We start from the raw sequence: 20608 nt of genomic DNA on the forward strand, positions 1-20608 counted from the left end.
ATTGGTCTCGGGCTGATTGCAATTAACAACAGTTGCAAAACAATTGCACAACTTATCAATAATAGTCATCAAAAGAAATCAAGCAAATAGCGCAGAAAAATAGCAAAATCGAGAAGAGAACATAAGGAGAAGCAACAAAAAAAAAAAAAAAAAAAAACACACCAAGAAAAACAATTAAACTAATTGACAGCAATTTATACGCAACAAAGAGAAGAATGCGACGGAAAAGTTTTTCTACAGAAAATTGGCACCGGCCAAGTTTTTCCAGTGCAGTGCTAAAAGAAAACCGCTAAAAGCGAAGATTGAATAAAAGAAATAAAAATACCAGCTACACAGTTCTCGATCCATTTCAGTTGGCCACTAATGAAACCGCATTGAAAGGGTTGCCAAAAGAAGCGAAACTTTAACCAACTAATTGATGGTCAAAATGCGAACCAGGCCACATGGCAACATGGACTATTGCTTATCAATATGTGAATTGGTATATCATCAAATATCATCCGATTTTTCTTCCATTCCAGCTATATGGATATGAAAATTTATTGCAGAATTATTCAATATTATTTGCAGCTCCTTGCATCGTCTTTATAGTGTATTAGCTTTGCCCAAAACTTTTCTTTCATGTGCAGGCATGCCTACTCTTACGAATGCTGTGTAGTTTAAATTGACTTGTGTCAACTAATTAACATGCACACTAACTAAGTTGCCATAACTTCTTGATTACCTTGCATCGCTGACTATTTACTATTTTTCGCTTTAGATTGCCTGCCATGCGTGCATCAAGATTGTTAAGGCGAGTGAGCAGCCAAGAATATATTCAACTTGTGTGCTTCGTGGTATGAAACTTATAAATTCAACGAAACTCTGTTTGCTGTTGCAGCAATTTTGACTTCTTGCTCTAATTTAATATTGAAAGCGGGCAAAAAGTTATGACTTCGCAGAGTTTGGTTTATTAAATTTTTAAGGATTTGTATATCTAAAATTTGATAGTAAAAAACTAACTAAATTAAATATAGAATAATCAAATAAGTTGGGTACACAATAATTCAAAAAATTAAAAAAATAAAAAACACACGAATATTTTACTGTCCCTCCCCGACGGGGAATTGAACCCCGGTCTCCCGCGTGACAGGCGGGGATACTAACCACTATACTATCGAGGATGCTGTTTTTTTTCTGCCGCATTTCAATTTTTTGAATGGTTAAACATACCCACCCTAACCAAAACATCGAGTAGGGACACTAATTTAAATTATTTTTAAAGTTAAAAATGCGTGACAAATTTTTGTTTGCTTTAATATAAAACTGCAACGTAATATAAAAATAAAATAATAATAATAAAAAACTAACTAAAAGTGTATTATCCGGGTAACAATTTGCGATAAACACGAATGAAGATGATCAGATACAACTTTTAGTAATTATTATACTAAATCGCAAATGAAATACTTGACATGCGCAATACAATACTGAATCAAATGTAAAACATTTGGCACAGCGAACTCAACGTCCTCGATAGTATAGTGGTTAGTATCCCCGCCTGTCACGCGGGAGACCGGGGTTCAATTCCCCGTCGGGGAGAGATGTTCTGTAACATTTTTTTTTTAAATTCTTAGTAATGTTCCTGCCCAACAAGTAAACAAATACATCTAGTTATTCTTTCCGTAAAAGTAGAAATTCGTGTTTTGAAGATATCTTAAAAAGGCTCAGAATATTTAAAAAAACACTAGCACAAAAATATCATAAAGAAGCACAATATTCCCACACACATAGAAGTTTACTGACAAATGTGGAAAAAAGTGTAATTTTATATGTAAGTACATTAAAAATATTAAAAAAAAAAAAAAAAAAAAAAAAAAAAAAAAAAAAAAAAAATACAATAAAAATATTTAAAAAATAAATAAAAAGAATTTACACATCTCCCCGACGGGGAATTGAACCCCGGTCTCCCGCGTGACAGGCGGGGATACTAACCACTATACTATCGAGGACGCTGGCTGTCAGTTGACAAAAGGTGTTTATAAGTTTGAGCCCAATGTTACCAATGAGTTAATATCAGAATTTATATTCGATTTTTTTTTTAAATAAAACTGAATAATGACTTGTTTATTACCTTTTTTATATATTTGATATATTTATATGAAAATTGTTTTCTACTAAAGTTTAATTGTTATAAAAATTATTTTTTTTAAATTAATAAAAAAAAATTCCATGTCTCCCCGACGGGGAATTGAACCCCGGTCTCCCGCGTGACAGGCGGGGATACTAACCACTATACTATCGAGGACGTTGGTTGACGAATGTCAAACACTAATTATGAAGTTAGGCTTATATGAATTACCATTGCGTACCAAGCTGCAAAGAAAACAAATATATATTATAAAATTTATATATTTATATTTATAATATAAATGCATTATCGCTATCACCTTCTGATAATATTAAGTATTTTTTTTTTTTTTTTTTTTTTTTTTTTTTTTTTTTTTTTTTTTTTGTTGGGCTGAGGTAGGAAAAAATGCTTTATGCACCGTCAGTCATGTCGTCACTTTGACCGGTGTGTCGGACTGCATAACTGCTTACCGACTAAAAAATCCTCCTCTTCTGGGGCTCAAATCCACCTTGGAACCAGGAGATATCCCGCATTAACCTTCAAGGTGGAACCCCATTGTGTGCTCTAAATGAGCGTTGCCCTCTGTGTGCCTGCGTCCAGGTCATACTTCTTCCGCCGCAGAACCTTTTCGGCGAAGTCATAGACTTTTTTCCAAGCGTCTATGCTGCTGCACATTTGCTGTACTAACGTCTCTACTTTGACTTCACCTACTGTATCTGCCAGGTCGATTCTTTCTTCCGACCATCTTTTGCAATTGAAGAAGGTGTGTTCTGCATCGTCCATTGCATTTTCGCAGTAAATGCAGCTGGATTCGGCAGTTTTCCCCATTTTATTTAGGTACTTTCGAAAGTATCCATGTCCGGAGAGTAGTTGTGTCAAATAGAAAGACGTTTCACCGTGCTTTCTATTTATCCACTGCTCCAGATCGGGGATTATTTTAGCGGTCCATCTTCCATACCTTTCGCATGACCATCTCGCCTTCCACGAGACTATGGTTTGCTGTCGTATGCTCTTTGCCGCATGTTCTGAGTATTCTCCTCTTTGCCGAAGATTCCATATTTTTTTGCGCTCTTGGGCAAGCAAGTCAACCGGTATGACTGCTGCTATCACAGTCACGGCCGCCCCGGAGACTGTGCGGTACGCCGATGTTATCCTTAAGGCTGCTCTTCGTTGCACAGCTAGCATCGGTTTTCGCCTTACATTCGCCTCTAAGGTATCCGCCCATACTTCACTGCCATATAGCAGTATTGCATTTGTCGCTTCCATGAGGAGTCTCCGTTTTCCTGCCGTCGGGCCGTCAACGTTTGCCATCAGTCTACTCAGAGACCCCGTTGCTGTCGCTGTTTTCCGCGTGGCATACTTCAGCTGTTCCCAGAAGGTAAGTTTACTGTCCAGCCTAACGCCTAGATAGTTCACTGTCCTCTGCGTCCTTATCAGGTTTCCGCTTACTCGCATCTCTATTTCGGTTGGGATCTGCTTCCCCGTGAACAGAAGTAACTCTGTTTTATGGGTGGCAAGCTCCAATCCTCGAGAGCTGAGCCATGTCTGTGTGCGGATCATGACTTGGGTAAGTCTCTTTTGGGCCTCTATGGTGTTTCTGGCAGTAATGACGGCTGCGATATCATCGGCATAACCAATAAGGAAGGTGTCTTCAGGCATTTCCAGTCTTAGGATGTCGTCGTAGCTGATATTCCACAGGTCTGGTCCCAGGATTGACCCCTGTGCAGCTCCTCCAGTTACTCTGTATCGTTTTGTTCCAGTTTGCGTGGAGTACAGGAGTATTCGATCCTGCAAATAGCTCCTGATCATATTCATGAGGTACTCCGGTATCTGGAAGCGGTGTTCCAAGGAAGTAAGCATATCAGTCCACCTTACACTATTAAAGGCGTTTTTAACGTCCAGCGTTGCTAACAGAACAACTGGGCGCGAGTATGCATTTCCTCTTTGCGTAGCTCTGGCTGCCTGAACCACTTCATCGATAGCTCCCATTGTGGATTTTCCAGCTCTGAACCCATGTTGCCTAGGGCTAAGTCCTCCAGCAGCCTCTACTGCTGCGAGTAGTCTAGGTCTTATGAGCTTTTCTAAAAGCTTCCCAGCTGTGTTTAACATACACAATGGGCGATAAGCCGAGGGTGTATTGGGATCGCCTTTGCCTTTGCTAATGAGCACCAGTCTTTGTTCTTTCCACGCTTCTGGGAATATCCTTTCTTTTAGACATGCGTTATACATCCTAAGTAGAAAAGTGGGACGTCCTGATGCTATCACCTTCAGTATTTCTGCCGGTATATTATCTGGTCCCGGCGCTTTCTTGTTCTTCAGGGAGAGAGCTGCAATGTTGAGTTCTTCCTCGGTGAAATCTGGGACTGAACCATCGAGCTCTACGGGTGCTCGCTCATGCGCCTCGTGGATGTGTGCTGGAAATAGTGTTTCCACTATGTGATCCATCGTGTCATCATCCACGTTTGGCACTGCTCCGTAGTTTCTCAGCTTTTTCATGACTATCTTGTAGCCAAGTCCCCAAGGGTCTTTATTTATATCTTTGCAGAGCTCTTTCCACTTGTCATGCTTACTGCGTGTGATAGCAATCGACAGTTCTTTTCTCGCAATCTTGGCTGCTAACGCTTCCGTCGTGAAATTTCCAGAGCGTCGTGCCCTTGTTAGCCTTCTTCTACATTGTATGCATACTTTCCTTTTTTCCGCAATATCGTGGTTCCACCAGTACGCCTGTCGTCTACCTCCGTGTTTGCTGTGCGTTTTTGGCATCGATACGTTACACGCTCTTTCCATAGCGGTTAGGCTTCTTTCGACCACTTGCTTCGACGTCAATGTGCCGTCGAACTGTCGTTCTCGCCTATCTAATTCAGCTAGTAGTTTGCCTGTATCCACCTTACTTATGTCCCATCTATGAGAAGTCTTTCTTGAGTATGATGGGTGGTTTTGCTGACTGGTATTTTGGAAGTCATATGATATATACTCGTGATCACTTCCCGTGAAGTCATCGAGTATCTTCCAGTCCTTTATCCGATCTACGATGTGTTCGGATCCAAAGGTTACGTCAGGTATTGTGCCTTCACATCCCGGCCTATGGAAGGTAGGTCTGCTTCCGCGGTTTGCTACCACTAACCCGGACCTAGCGGCCATATCCATAATTTTTCGTCCTCTAGAGTTAGTAGACGACATTCCCCAGTCCACTGCTCGTGCATTCAGATCGCCTGCCACAATGAAGGGCTGCCGTCGATCCACGAGGAGATCCTCGATTGCATCGAGTTTATTCTGGAAGGTGCTTATGTCATCGCTAGGGGTTAGGTAGCAACTGACTACTGCGACTTCTCTGAAGCGTGCGTAGACGTAGCAGTTTCCCATCTTGCTTTCTAGTGGCTGTTGTCCACTACTACTGGGGATCCATATGGCCGCAGTCTTGGTGTCGTCCTCTAACCAAACTCCGTTCTCTTTTCGCTTATATTGCTCACTGATGATCACTACATCTATAGCATGTTCTGCTACTATCTGTGTCAAAAGTGCATCTGCCGTTTTGCTCCGGTGTAGATTACCTTGGAGAATTTTCAACATTTTGCTGTAGTTTGTCGTGTGCTTGGGCATTTCTGCGATCCCGGCATGTGATCGACAGAAGTACGCCCCGCATCCGTGCAAATGCAGCATTTTGGTGGTTTTTTGCAGTCTTTCATCTTGTGACCTGATTCACCACATCTAATGCAGATGCCACCACCACTTCTGTCCGGTCCTGTGCAGTTGGTCTGCAGATGGCCGACCCCGAAGCATCTGTAGCATCTGCGGATGGGTTGACACATCCTGGGCCTAGCCCTGACAAAACCAATTTTAATGTCTGAGCTCAGCAACGTCTCCGCTAATTGGCTTTCTAAGGTTACAAAGGCCCTTACTTGCTCTCGACTGTTTGGGGCAGTGACTTTTATGCGCAAGTCCACTGATGAATTATCAAGGACTTGTCGCACTGCCTCAGCCACCTCAGACTCTACAGTTAGTGAGTCTAGATCTCGGATCTCCACTGTCGCTGTAGGCTTTAACTCGGCTACCGTGGCTGTTTTTTTAACGGTAGCCTTTAGTTTTTCAACTAGTTCTGGATGTAACTTTTCCCCTCTGCTCAGTTCTACAAGGAGTGCCCCGGATCGGGTTTTCCTTATGCCTCTCACGTTTGCCTTTTCGTCCTGTTGGATTGTGCTGCGTATGTTTCGTAAAACATCTACGTAGCTTTGTCCACTTTCAGGTTTTATGAGGACTGCTTCTGAACGGGGAGGTTTCTTCTTCTCTTTTTTTGCTGGTTGTTTTACTACTTTCGGCTTTTCTGCGGGTGCCGGAGTAGTCTTTTCCGCTCTTTGTTTCAAAGTCCCTTTTCTGGTGACTTTTTGCCACAAGTTCTGTTGTCCCTTGCAAAGTTTTTTGCCGGACTCAGACTCTAGGGGGCTAGGGGCTTGTCTCTTTTGAATGGTAGGTGTTTCCACCGTTTCCAAGATCCGTGCCTCTGCTGCTGGCTCTAATTGCTTCTGCTTAGTTGCTTCAGCTTCCAGTTTCTTCCAGGAGTTCCTACAGTGTCCTAGGATATCGAGTAGTTCGTCTAGGTCGGATACCCCGCTTTTAACATCCAGACTGATGTTTTTTTGTTTAGCGACAGCGGTCTTTATGCGCCGCAGCGCCTGGCGACATTTTAGAATGGCATCCTCTTCCTCGGCCCGGAGTTTCAACATGTACTCATGCCTTGGAGAGATTACCGCCTCTGCAACAGTGTTTGGGACACCTACTTCAGCGGCAGCGGTTTTTGGAGTTTCCTCCACACTTCTTGGCGCCTGCGCTACAGGGCTCCTTTGCATTTTTGAGCTTTTGCCAAAGCCCAGCCGTGGGTCCGTGAAACGGGCCTCGCTCTCTTCCAGTGGTGTTCCACTGATTGTTTTTTTGGTTGTTGGGGTCTTTCTAAATTCCATTTTAAGGGGTCCCGACTCCAAGCCGCTATCTTAGATCGGGTGTACAGTTACTCAAACAATCCTCATGGTTATCTGTGCATAGCAGGGAGGCCATGCGAGGGTTGACTTTGGTCCTTATGGGAGCCAATGTTCAGAGCCAGGATCTTGCACAAATTAAGGATATATATCAACTTAAACCTGTACCACCAATGAAGAATCAGTTGGTGACGATCTTCGAACGTACTTGGAGGCCTGCCAGGGTTTTAACGGGACGGAGGCAGCTGCAGCATTGACCTAGGAGCCATTTCCGCAGGATGTCACTCCTGCTTACTGAGGTCCTAGAATGCGACAGCTGTCAGCCCAGGGGCAAACATTTCAGAAATCGTGTATTTTTCGAAGTCAGGGGTCGGTCAAAGATTTCACTTTAGTAAGTTCTATCTTTCTATTTCTTCTAAAGTCGCTGCACACATTAGTTCACGATTGGTCGGCTGCCCAATCGCTATCCAGTGGGGCCGATCGTGGAGGCTGTGTGTCAACTTGAATTACCAGTGACAAGGATTGCTATTGAAAGTCTCTAGACGAGCAACGTAGCGTTGCCTTGTTTTCGTAACCCCATCCCACCATAATATTAAGTATTAATTTGACTATTATTAATTTGACTATTATTATGAGTGATTACTGAGTGTGACGCAGAATGTTACATAATGGCTAATTTGTCATCAGTTAAATATTGTAAATATTAATGACAGCACTACTAAAATTGACCTCATTTACATTCATAACTCCAATCTCAAAATTTAATACGTTTCTAATGTTTTCTTTGGATGCGTTGTGCTTTTGATTGTTAACAGATATATTTATTGCGCTTTTTATGTTCAGTTCGAATCATGGCGTTCTGAAATTAGCGACACCTCGGCAATTTTTTAGTACTAGCACCACAAATGTACGTATATTTACTTATTATTGTTCCATTTCCGTCCTGCTTACGTCCTTCGCTTTTCATTGAAATTAGGCAGAATATTGCGAAATATTTATGCACAGTACTTCGCAAACAAACACAAACAATTGACTTTGCTGCTGTTGAGCCAACAACTTTAACAATAAAAACCTACTCCCATTAAAATCAAACTCTCAATGCTCCGCTCTGTGCCGTCTGCTAGACCACTTTGGTTAGGCATCGTATCGGCTGCCTTGACTTTGGTTAAAAGTTGCCTTGCACAACGCTTGAATGCGTTTCGAGTAAAATGCAAATGCAATGTGTTCAACTGAATGCATCGGAAAGTGCAGCATGGAGGCCAAAGTGAATGAGTGAGCAGTGAGCAGCCGGCTTGATGATCAAGGGCCTCTTTAGGGCCAAGTTTTGGCAGGCAAGCAGTAGGCAGTAGTTGCAGCACCTAGATGAACTGATTCTAAATGGACATTGATATACATATATACAAGTATATCTACTATTTATATGCACATACATATTTGCTGTCCTTCCCAGCCGAATTCAATTAGCTCGTCTGACTCTCTACTGCTAAAAGTAAAACCTCAGACCAAGCGAGCTAACTAGTCAGCTACTAGATGTGGTCAACTGTCAGTAACTGCAACCAATTCCGAAAGCTGAATGATAGACCTAATATACCCTGTAGAGTGTAAGGAATTCTGGCGAAGTTTTTGTAACTTGATGTTGAGTTTTTTATAATAGAAAATTTTAAGACCTAATTCTCTCTTATTTATTATATATTTTCTATTGTGCAAGGTATATGCTCGTCGATCATTTAGCATATTGCACAGAACGAAAACATCTCAGCTATTTGCTCCTTGTTAACGATAGAGAAACCACCCAAAGTTCTGAATGCAATTAATGCAACTAATTTGTGATGCCATTTTAGCTTCAACCATTTGAATTTTTCCCTCTGCAATTTGTTGAGAATTTGTCTCTCGACAGACACACACACACACACATATACATGGGAGCACAAGCTCAAACAGCTTCACACCATTCATTAGGATGCAAATTGGGATACTTTGTAGCTGCAGGACGGAGGTCGCGTCGCCTCCTTGGAACAGAAGCCCGCATAACAAAGTTTATATCACATGCCGCATTCTATTGTTGCATGTTGCATGTTGCTGTTGTAATTGTTGTTGTTGCTTCTATTTACTGTTGCCAGCATATGACATTATAAGCATTTATCGCTATGACCCAAAAGTAATTTGAATTGTGGCACAGACTGCACTCCGACGAGAGCTGGCTAATAATTTGATTTAATTTTTGCCAAGCTCAGAAGTTACGTATTGAGTAGCTAAATATATTAAATGAATATATTTATATATATGTGTAAAGTTTAATTTGTTAAATATTTCATTATTTCATCAAAAACTTTCCTATTAATAAGTTAAGCAAAACCTTAAAACAAAAATTAAATTTTTTTTATTGTTATTTTTATGCTATGAACTTATCTGGTCTCGAAATTATCCTTATCTTTCTGTTTTTTTTTTTTTTTTTCAATCGGTAGTATGTGTGTTTGTCCCTCTCATATTTTCACTTATTTCAACGTTCTTTATGTATTCTTATACCATCTGAATGATTCAAACAAATATTCATTGCGGTATCTTCTGGCTGCAGCTCCATAAAATCTTTAACAGTTCCATCAACCAGCGCTCACAGCCCGCTGCAGCTTTTATTGCCAATATCATATATACACATACAAATACATGCATATATTTATTTATATTTATGAATTGCTCTTGCCATTTGATGGCTTCGACAAGTCAACTTTTGGCAACCAATTGCTGCCAATTACTTATACGCCGCTTGCCATAGAGTTTTTACCCCCCGTGCTACTCGCTGCTCGCCTTTCGTCTGATTGCTTGAAATATTATGCATGCATGCGTAATACCTGCGGGAATAGTAGTTGCAATACACTCACTTTCTCATCAATATACAATATAGCAGAAAACATTTATGGATTTATGTGAATGGCTGATAAAGTTACGATCGAGCCTTGCTATTGGACTAACAAGCGAAGTCTTGTAGTCCATAAAGCTTCATATTGAATAGAAATATATCGGAAATAATGTTTAAAATTGTTTTCGAAAAATATTAAAATATTATTAGCTTAATAAAATAGCAAATATACGTTTTACACTACTAAAAACTTAATTCAATAATAATCAACTTGGACTTAAATTATTATTATAATTTTTCTGTAAACACTTCAAGCGCTCGCAAAACAAGTCAAATTGTCATTCAAGGATCTAAATTCTTTTATTTATTTCATTTTTTTTTTTTTTTTTTTTTTTTTTTTTTTTTTTTTTGTATTTATTTCATAAACTTGCAAATCTGTGTCCAGAGCCCAAAAAGTTCGAATTCAACGTCGTCAGCATTGCAAGTGCATGGAAAAGTAGCAAAAAGTTTAGCTAAAAACTTCTGCTCAGATTTTCCATTAGGAGTAACTACGTTTTATTGACGCTTTTTTGACTGAGTAAATTCTTGACATTCTTCTTCCTCTTATTTTTGCCCATCTTCTGCCTAGCTGATGTCACAAAGTTTTAAGTCTAAGTCGTGTGGGTTTAGTTAACAAGAAAAAAAACCTAGAGACTATGTAGACAGATTCCATTACAAGTACAGCTACCTATAAGTGTGTGTGTGCAGATAGTATCACAAGGGAAAACTTAAGCCGCTGAAGAAAACAAACATAAAATAGATTTTGGGCAAGTTCTTAAGCTTTTCTCTCAGTTAGTTTCTGAGAAGACAAAATTTTACTAAGAGCTGTGATTTTTTTTTTGTTTTTTTTTTTTAAGAAGAATTTTATATATATTTGTTAATATTATGAAATGAATAGCAACGATAATTTGCTAACTTTTCGAATTCGGACAACAGCCGTTGGCTGCAGCCTGTCGCTGCTCGGTTTGCTGATGACGGCGGCCATCTCAAAGATTTGGCGATCGCTGCAGTCGACCAAGCTGCTGCTCAACTTGTGCATGGCTCTGACTCTACTCACTACTCCTTCGATCAGGTCACTTGGTCACTCCTCTTCAGCTGGATGATGCTCGTCGGCTACCTGTAGTACCGCAAGCATGTCGCAGTGCTCATTGCCCCCACGGAGAACATTATGAATACAGCAAAATCAATCAACAGATCGTGAAACAAATTTTTTAAATATTTTTTTTACATTTTATATATATTTTTTACAAAAATCTATCCTAAAAAATAATGTTTTTTTTTTTTAATTTTTTTTAAATCTTAAATATACATTTATTTTTTACACTTTTAAACGAAATACTAAAATCGCTTTACTGCATTTTCGCCTCAATTAATTTAATATTTACATTAAGCTTGTTTTGCTGCTAAAAACTTTTCTCACGCCCTCAAGTCGCCCACACTTGGTGTTAGCCGCAAGTTTATAAAGAGAAAAATTGGTAAACTGCTTTGCTATTGATTGTATAGTATCGCCATGCACGAAGGCACAAATAGAACTTTTTTGTAAACAACATTTAAATATCGTTAATATCTATGAAGCAGAAGAAATAACAGAAAATTTAGTGAGAAAAAAATAGGCTGTTGTTGATAGTATCAAGCAAATGAATAAATCAATATTTTTAATTACCCATTAACTTCGATTTACTCAATTTAGTTTATTTAATAAAATTATCCAATAACTCTAATAAGAGAAACTTATATATAACGCAGCATTCAAATAAGATTTATGGTTCTTGTACAGACTGTCTATGCGAGTTATGTCCACATAATTTCGTTAAGCTTGTACACAAAGCGCAGAGCGTGGGAATTATGGTTTGTGTATTGGCTACGTATTAGACATTCAGCCACACACTCGTACTCGTCAGCCTCCTTTCGTGAAGTTAGCTCAGAAAGGTTGTTGCACAATCTAAAGTTTTTATCGCCTCAAGTTATATAGGAAACTTAACGAATGTGTGCCTGTATAAGCTAAAAAGTTGTTATGTTAAGATCTCAGCCGACAGATGGCGCTGATTCAAATTGTGTATAGCCTCCGGTAGATGACTACTGTCAAGGCGCATAATTTAAAGTAAGTTAATTCAAAATTTGTTAATAGCTAAAATGAACAATAAATGATAAATGGAAATATTTCGTAATTGATTAATTATTAATTACGGTTTATTTAATTTTATGTAAATCTAATAGAAAAAACTATGAGTAAACACATGCATAAATGAATATCCAGAAATTCGCTTAGTTTACAAAATATAGAAAATGTCAATTCAGCGACTTTGTATGAAACTTGTTCAAACGCAGAGTCCCCTCTGCTGACTGGCTACCATTTGGCTTTAATTACCCGCTCTGGTTCTGGGCACTGACCACTGGCCGCTGGCCTCTTAGTGCAGACAGTAGGCCACGAGCACTGTCAGCAGGGCGGAGAGCGTACTCAATTCGGACATTCGCTTCTCTCCGTTGCGCGCATCATGGAGTCCCGATTCAGCGGATAGACGCGCAGACGTCATGCCGGGCATGCGCATCACATCCGGTTGGCCGCCTGGCGACAGGGGCGCCAGTGGCACCGATCCCTCCGGCACAGTCAGGGGCGTGGTCGACTGGAAGGGCGCAAGCGGCGCCGCATCCGATGCGGGCGTCGAAGCGGGCACAGCAGCGGCAGCAGCAGCCGGTGCAACAGAAGGCACTGCAGCGGGCGCAGCGCCGGCAGCTGTGCCATTCGCTGCAGCTGCAGGTGCTGCTGGCTCTGGTGGTGGTGCCGGATAGCAAGCAATCTTCTCCACTTCAATCGTCTTGGTGGCATCCTTCGGATCAGGCTCGGGCACACGCACAGGCACACAGATGATGCCGCCGGGTGCGGGTGGTGCGGCATTCGGATCCGCTGCAGCAGGAGCTGGAGCAGCAGGAGCAGCAGGAGCAGCCGGAGCAGCTGGAGCAGGGGCTGCAGCATTGGCAACTGCAGCGCCAGCAACTGGCGGCACGACGGCTTCAGCAGCAGGCGGTGTCAGCGGAGCGAGTGGAGTTTGGCCTGGAACAGCTGCAGGAGCAGCTGCTGGAACACCTGCAGGGGGTTGAGGTGCAGCTGCTGGCGCCACGGCGGGCTGTGCGACGCCCGTGTTGATGACCGTAGTGCCGGAGCCAGCATCCGCAGTGGTCACCGAGCCAGGCGGTCCATTGTTAATGATGATGATCTTGTCGTCGCCGCCGCCAGTGCCGCCACCTCCGCCGCTCGGCATGGGCGCATGCTCAACGACGCGCGTCTGCGTGGGCGTGAGGGCGTGGCCCAAAATGGCACCACCCAAAGCGCCAGCAATGAGACCAGTGCCTGCAGACACAAAGAGCGAGAGAAAGAGAGAGAAGATGTTAGGCAAATTCAAGCTGAATCATATAGAGCAGTACTTACCCAAACCAAAACCAGATGACGACTTGGGCGCCTGTGGATAATAGGTGGCGCCAGGCGGCAGTCCAGCTCCAGCTGGCAAGAAGGTAGCACCGGCAGGCACTGCTGCCACCGGCGCCTGGGGATAATAGGTGGCGCCGTGGGGTACTCCTCCGCTGGGATAGTAGCTAGCGCCAGGTGGTATTTGTCCAGCCGGATGATAGCTGGCACCGGCGGGCAGAGCTCCGGGACTGTGATACGTGGCACCAGCAGGCAGAGCTCCGGGACTGTGATGATAGGTGGCACCGGCCGGCAATGAGCTGTGATAGGTAGCTCCGGCGGGCAGCGCTTTAGGACTGTGATAGGTTGCTCCAGCGGGCAGCTGTCCAGACGGATGGTAAGTGGCGCCGGCGGGCAAATGTCCAGGACTGTGATACGTGGCGCCCGGATAACTCGACTGCACGCCGTGCGAATTGGTGGCCGTGATGGGGGTATGGAAGCCACCACCACCGCCACCGCCGGTGGCGTTCATGCGTGGCCTGTAGACGCTGGCGGGCGTGTAGTGAGGATTGCTGCTGCCGGAGCTGCCTGCTGCTGGTCGAGCATTGCTGTTGGCCGCCGAGTAGCTTGGCGGCGGGGCATTGGCCTTGTACGACGGGTTGTACGCCGGCGGCGGCTCATGAATGTTGGTGTGAGCACCGCCAGCCGGATTGTGGGCCGTATAGGAGGGCGGCGGACCCTGCGCCTTGGGCGGCACATTCCAGCCTATGGGCGAGGCCGTCGCGGGTCGTGACATCGAGTGCTGCGTGTGGCTGGGCTGTGCATGGCTGCCAGGGCCGTAGCTGAGCTTAGTGTTATCCGCATGACTGTACGAGCCGGAGTGCGATGAGGAGGACGACGAGGAGGGTCGACGGGCCGAGTAGCTGCTGGAGCTGGAGGAGCGACTCTTGCTGCTGCTGCCACCGAACCAGCGCTTCGCCTGGGCATCTGGACTGACCAGCAACAGGATCAGCAGACCCAATAGCAGAGTCCAACTGCTAAGTCGCCAGGGATGATTCTGCGACATGCTAAGAGAGAGAGAGAGAGAGAGAGAGAGAGAGAGAGAGAGAGAGAGAGAGAGAGAGAGAGAGAGCGAGAAAGAGAGAGTGAGAATCACACGTAAGTCTCGCTTGTAAAACAATCTCTATTTGCTGCTTGGCCGCTTGACTTTGACTAAGCTGCTGTCGCCTGCCTGGAAGGCTTAAATAGGGTTCACTGATTATCCACTGATTCTAGTGAACCGAGCAACGAGAGCGAAATGCATATAATAAAAAAAAAAAAAAAATATCCCACTAAAAACACACAGATGCGCCTGTGCGCAGAGATCTGCGATAAGGGATCTAGGGATGGCAAAAATATGATATATGTATATATGTATATGTTCTGTAGGTATATATGTATATGTTAATGTCGATGAATCACGAAGACAAAGATTTTGAGTGATAATTAATAAACAGCTAAAATATTGTATTTTAATATTAATATTTTCAGAAAAGCATCTTCAATATATATATATTTTTTAAATATAATAATTTGTTAACTTGTAATAAATATCGATAGCATATATCCTTTAAAATAAATCTTTTGCTGTTTGCATTTATCAGCTGTGGAACGAGGACGAATTCAAGGATATGTGTTATCGATTAATCGACATTTGTTTAATTCGTATTTGTATGAATATTAAAAACAGTCAATTATTATCTATATTATTTATTATTATATATTATAATATATAGTATTATTATATATATTATTTTGTACTCATTATTATATAGTCACTTTTGAACTATTGAGTCATAAATATAATATTTAATTATATGCATATTCCCAAGTCTAACTGCATTCATTTACTCAACATTCAATCGATGATTACTCATCGAGTCTTAACTCGTTTGCCTACCCATCACTATTTACATTTATATTACAAAGAATATATAAAAATAAAAATAACATTTGCGTATCACGATCTCCCCCCGGTGTCAGTCTTCATTTGTCGCCGTGTGGTTTAATTTGTTGTTTGCATAAACAATTGATTCAATTTGCGCTTATGATAGTCCCTCTAGTGGGCATAATAATGCCTGTACTACGATCCAATACCTCTGACATTTGCCACTCGACTATAAATTCACGCTTAGTTCACATTGGGGTATTATTATTAGAGCTAAGAGTTGATTGTTCTATACATACTAAACTAATATATACATATATACATATATATTATAGCATATATTCCTAGTGGTATTTGCGTCATTGTTTTGGGGGGGCACAGCACATTATTTGACGCTGACGCAATATGACGCCCTGGACTGCCACTTTTGGGTGTCTGCCCCAATTTCGGGGCGCGTTATCCATGACAATGGATAATGAACGAACTTGGCGATTTGCTTGGCTTGTCGCGTGGCCACACTCCATTGGCTTTGCTCGCCTTTAGGCATAGTCTACAGGTCTGAGGTTAAACATTAGCTGGCAGACTTATAAGCATTTTATACCATTGAAATCTATATTTGGTCAGCGTGCTCGGCTTTTCCGCTAATAACCTCACAGGTACACGCCCTAGCAGTCAAAGACGTTACACGAGTTCAGGTTTTCAGCATTGAGTTGAGCTAAATATGGCTGAAATCTCATAAAGTGGGCAATTTATGGATTGCCTAGTTTGATCGTGCCCTAAATCTGTTTAAACTTGGTAAAATTGATACAGTTAGAAGAGATATTCTAGTTAACTTAATCTGAAATTAAAATGTGAATTTCTCATAAATTTCAATCAGCCGAATTTATATATACACTTCTCAATTGAAAGTGGGGCGATAGGTTCAAACTTTTTAAAAATTAATTGATTGAAATCTAATTGCCTGATAAAAGCACAGAGAAGCGTTGCATTCTTTAGCTTTATGATCTCTGCTAGAAATCAATTATATCAATTCCGATTATGTGTATTACAGATGAGCAATGTAAGTATTGTATATTGAAAATATATAAATGTATCTCGAGATGGATTATGGCTTATTTTGAAGTTGTCTCACAGAAAATAGTATAATTAAACTTGACTACCTTAACTTGACTTTATACATTTCTATATTTCATCCTAGGATTTCAATGATTTGTCATAGTATATAGTATATACTACAGTATTAGTATATACTACAAAATTGAAAAATCAAAATAAACAAATCTGTAGCAAGTTGAGCTATTGCAGTTGCAATATAACCCATAAACATATCTATATATAACTCATATACAATACACCATTGGTATATAGTATGGTATATTGTAATCCATACCATTCTATATATATATTTCTATAATATGTAAGCAAAAATCTTTTTTTGCAGTCTGTACCTCAGCCACAATAGCCAATTGTTTATAATAAAGTGCATTTGTTTATAGCAGTTTGGCCGAGCTCAGCGGAAAATAAAGCGTATTATTGTCATGACTCATCCATAGCGAGAGATTGAACCAGAAAGCTGTTTTGTGATGTCAGCGGATGCAATCGAAAAATCTCGCAATTATCTTTTCCAGTTTTACGTATTATTCTGTTTGAATATATTTCTTGGAACTCTACAATCTATCGCTGAAAAGGTATATAGCATTGTATTATCTATATATATTCTATAGAACATAGCAAATATTTCTAGGCTTATCACTGTTGGAAATTCAAAAGGTCAAGAATGTTTTTAATTATTTTATTCGGATGTGTCTGGTCTAATCGTAAATATGATGAATCAAAAGATTTTAGTTACTAATGAATTTTTATTATAAATCAAAAGTTTTTATTTACTTTTCCTTTAATGTAGTTTACATTGAATTTCAAATATTTTTGGTAGCTTTTGTGGACTTGGGGAAATTGCAGTATTATGCAAGATTGTCTAACGTTCGAGAGAAAATCAAATGTTATACAAGCATCAAGTCAGCGAATCAAAAATAGTTAAAAATAAATGTATAAAAAAAAACCTTATAAATTTGGCCGCTAAAAAAGAGAAGTAAAATTAATTGGACTGCCAAAAGTGGATTACTAACCGGTTCGTAATACGCGGGTGAAGCAAAAGCAACTGTTTTTTTTTCGCTCATGGCTCAGTTTGTTTAGTCAGCTGTTGTCAGCATGTGGAACGGGTATGCATGACTGTAAATTTGGACTTAAATTGGAAGCAGCTGTTACTATTAAGAATAAAAAGGTAAACATCATCCTACATACATATATATATATACATATATATATGTATTTATTTATATGGTATACACGTACCATTTACCTTTTAAACTGCTCATTTTTATTTGTCAACAAAGATCTAAAATCTCTCAAAAGTTATTTACCATCTGGTTGTATAAAACCATAAAAATAATAGAGCTAAATCCATTAGGTAGATCGTTTTTTATAGTTCCCAAAATTCCCCCTAGATTTGTAAAACGTGTCACAAAAAGCGAGGTCCAAGAGAATGAAACAAAATTTTGAACTGTCTAAATTTAGACATACCTGTTGAATGCACGAAACAGATCAAACAAACATTTGAGTGCACCAAAATATTGCCGTAAATAAATAAATGAAAAATCTTTTGGTTTCAGCTGTTGACATTTTTATATGAATTCCTGCATCGATGGAAAATAAGAGGGAAAATATTTGGTCTATATTATAAAATCTATTTTAAAAACTCTCTTGAAAGGTGCTCATATATCAAAAGTTGGTTTAAGATTATTAATATATGTCAAAACTATGAATGATTGCATTTAAGGTTGTCCATTTACCGCTTTAAGCTATGTAGCAAAAGCTTTGTAAGCCAGTTGCTCATCAGAGAATGCTTCTAGAAGAATATCTGATACAGATCTCAAAAAGCTTGTAAAGCTATTTGGAATAATGAAAATAAACAAAGGGTTTTATAAGTGCTTAAAAATAGTATCACACTCCACTTTGTTTTTAAAGCTAAAAAAAAACTATCTTAGATAAATGCTATCTCAAATGATAAGAAAAAGATGAATGATAAGAATTAGACACATGCGAAAACTGAAGTGTTTTCAATGTTTTTCAATATCAAATAATGCTTAGTCAAATATGTATATAAATATATAAGCACTTATGAATACAGTTGTGATATATATGTGGATATACATATGTACATATACATATGTAAACATATGTAAACAGACAAAAGCTTCCATTGATTTTTATACCCTGAACCCATTTTCAATGGGAAATCAGGGTATAATGGTTTTGTTGAAATGTATGTAACAGGGAGAAGGAGGCGTGGCAGACCCCACAAAGTATATATATTCTTGATCAGGGTGACGAGCTGAGTTGATTTGGCCCTGTCCGTCTGTCCGTCTGTCCGTCTGTCCGTCTGTCCGTATGTATGAACGCGTCGATTTCAGAAGATATAAGAGCTAGAGACTTCAAATTTTTTTTAAAATGTCCGTAATTACAGCGCGCATATCAAGTTTATCATTAAAATTCGATAACTCATCCCGATCTTTTTTTATCGATAAAAAACCTTATCGAAAACCAGTTATAAAATTATATCTTCTACACCTTTATTGCTAGAGTCTCCAAATTTTTAATGTATACTTATATGCAATTTATACAATTTCGGTTTTTGTTAAAATTTACCCCCCACCCTTAAATTCACCCCCTCACCCTCACTTTTGTAAAAAGCGTATTTCAAATACTAGAGACTTGTGCTTTGGCAATTACATGCATATCTATGTTATTATCATAATCTGAAAGTTTAATGAAGATCGTACGTCCACAAAAAAAGTTATTAAACAATTAAGTTCTCATAGTAAGCGCACACTGCAGCCCATGCGTGTTTATGCGTGGGTGCTTGTGCGTGTATGTGTGTGTGTATGTGTGTGTGTGTATGCGTTTGTGTGTGTATGCGTGTGTGTGTGTGTGTATGTGTGTCTGTATGCGTGTGTGTGTATGTATGCCTGTGTGTGCGTACGTGCCTGTGTGTGTGTGTGCGTGTTTCTTGTGTAAGCTGAAAGACGCGAAAAATTATTGAAATATCTATTGCTCCAAGGGTTCAGGGGATCTCGTAGTCGAGCAGTCTCGACTAGAGCTTTCTTACTTGTTTTTTTTTAATTTGTTTTGTTTTTTGTTTGCTTAATTGGTTTGCTTAGGCTTTTGCTTTGTCTGCACTGCCAAGTCCTAATATGCATTATACATATACATACATACATACATACATATATGTGTATGTATAAGCCCATATACAATTTTGCATAAATTTCGCTTATTCGACCTTGAATATTCATTTTGTTTATCAAACTCTAGTTAACCGATGCACTTGCTGAAGAGTATGTAAATATATACACATATCTACAGTAATATATACATATATATATATATGTACATACATAAGTTCATTTCACAAAACCAGTTTCAACACAATTCCACACACTTAGTGCACAACTTGTATACGTTTTATGTATTTATATTTATGTTCTTGCAGTTGTTTACTTATATCTATACGTATTATGAATATGCCATGTATTTACTTGATTTAATATTGTTTAATTCTTTTGTTTGCTTGCCGCGCTCGAGCTTAGTTCCGTGCAAAGTTTCTCAAACAACTGAAATGCGGTTGAGCATTTTTTATTTGACGTGTGTTTTGTTGTTCAGCTCGCCGCGGCGGACCGCGAGCGTAGCGTGGCAGCGGCAGCGGCAGCGGCCGCGACTGCGACAGTGGCCGCAACTTGTTGGTGGGCTTTCGTTTGTTTGTTGTTGTTGTTGTTCTTGTTTTTGTTGTTGTCGATGCGGCTGTTGCTGCTGCCGCTGTAGTTGTTGTTTTTGTTATTTTTATTTCGTTCGCTGTATTTGTCATCACTGATTGCTCTCACTCCCGCTCTCTCTCTCTCTCGCAGTATTACTCTCGCGAATTTTTGCTTGTGTGTGTTTATGTGCTTTTTATGTCCCATGGTAGTTGTTTAGTTTTACCGTTTTTATTTAATTTCAGTGTTTAGCTTCAAGCTCGTTGGAGCGAGGGAGACACAAAAAGAGAGAGACAGAGAGGGGCGTTAAAGAGGTGTCAGACAGCTCTGTTGCTATTGCATTCGCTTTGCCATGATATCATTCACGCAATTTAGTTAACGAACCTACGTAGTTAAATAGACATATGTACATATAAAAATATATATTTTTAGTTGCGCGTGATTAAGCCTGATTTATAAGAATCTTAAATGCTAAATACACACACAAACTACAT

General features: G+C 40.2%; 1 protein-coding gene, 1 long non-coding RNA gene and 4 other non-coding genes across 7 annotated transcripts; 2 read left to right on the forward strand and 4 right to left on the reverse strand.

Moving 5' to 3' along the window:
- Positions 1-1091: 1091 nt before the first annotated feature.
- TRNAD-GUC (transfer RNA aspartic acid (anticodon GUC)) lies at positions 1092-1163 on the reverse strand. The gene has a single exon. It is a non-coding gene; the product is annotated as a tRNA-Asp (tRNA).
- A 346-nt stretch (positions 1164-1509) lies between these two features.
- On the forward strand, positions 1510-1581 carry TRNAD-GUC (transfer RNA aspartic acid (anticodon GUC)). The gene has a single exon. It is a non-coding gene; the product is annotated as a tRNA-Asp (tRNA).
- Positions 1582-1919: 338 nt separating this feature from the next.
- On the reverse strand, positions 1920-1991 carry TRNAD-GUC (transfer RNA aspartic acid (anticodon GUC)). The gene has a single exon. It is a non-coding gene; the product is annotated as a tRNA-Asp (tRNA).
- A 224-nt stretch (positions 1992-2215) lies between these two features.
- On the reverse strand, positions 2216-2287 carry TRNAD-GUC (transfer RNA aspartic acid (anticodon GUC)). The gene has a single exon. It is a non-coding gene; the product is annotated as a tRNA-Asp (tRNA).
- A 9857-nt stretch (positions 2288-12144) lies between these two features.
- LOC108620376 (uncharacterized) lies at positions 12145-20062 on the reverse strand. 2 transcript variants are annotated; one of them, XM_089463691.1, is made up of 3 exons: positions 19902-20062; positions 13404-14446; positions 12145-13325 (listed from the first exon to the last, which is right to left on the reverse strand). In XM_089463691.1, exons 2-3 carry the CDS (start codon positions 14443-14445, stop codon positions 12385-12387), a joined length of 1983 nt encoding a protein of 660 aa, XP_089319817.1. In that variant the 5' UTR covers position 14446; positions 19902-20062; the 3' UTR covers positions 12145-12384. The 2 variants fall into 2 exon arrangements, with proteins under 2 accessions (XP_089319817.1, XP_089319818.1); XM_089463692.1 differs by lacking the exon at positions 19902-20062 and adding an exon at positions 19761-19779.
- On the forward strand, positions 16711-19752 carry LOC149269666 (uncharacterized). Its single transcript, XR_016268954.1, has 2 exons — positions 16711-16994; positions 17051-19752. It is a non-coding gene; the product is annotated as an uncharacterized LOC149269666 (long non-coding RNA).
- Positions 20063-20608: the final 546 nt, after the last annotated feature.

The sequence above is a fragment of the Drosophila arizonae genome, chromosome 3, assembly GCF_054131065.1.
Source record: "Drosophila arizonae isolate 15081-1271.41 chromosome 3, UAZ_ARI_1.0, whole genome shotgun sequence".
Lineage (NCBI taxonomy): Eukaryota > Metazoa > Arthropoda > Insecta > Diptera > Drosophilidae > Drosophila > Drosophila arizonae.

Coding starts and splice junctions, on each gene's coding strand:
- LOC108620376 (XM_089463691.1), bottom strand. CDS start 14,445: ATGTCGCAGAATCATCCCTGGCGACTTAGCAGTTGGACTCTGCTATTG. Junction 13,326..13,403: donor GTCATCTGGTTTTGGTTTGG/GTAAGTACTGCT, acceptor TTGTGTCTGCAG/GCACTGGTCTCATTGCTGGC.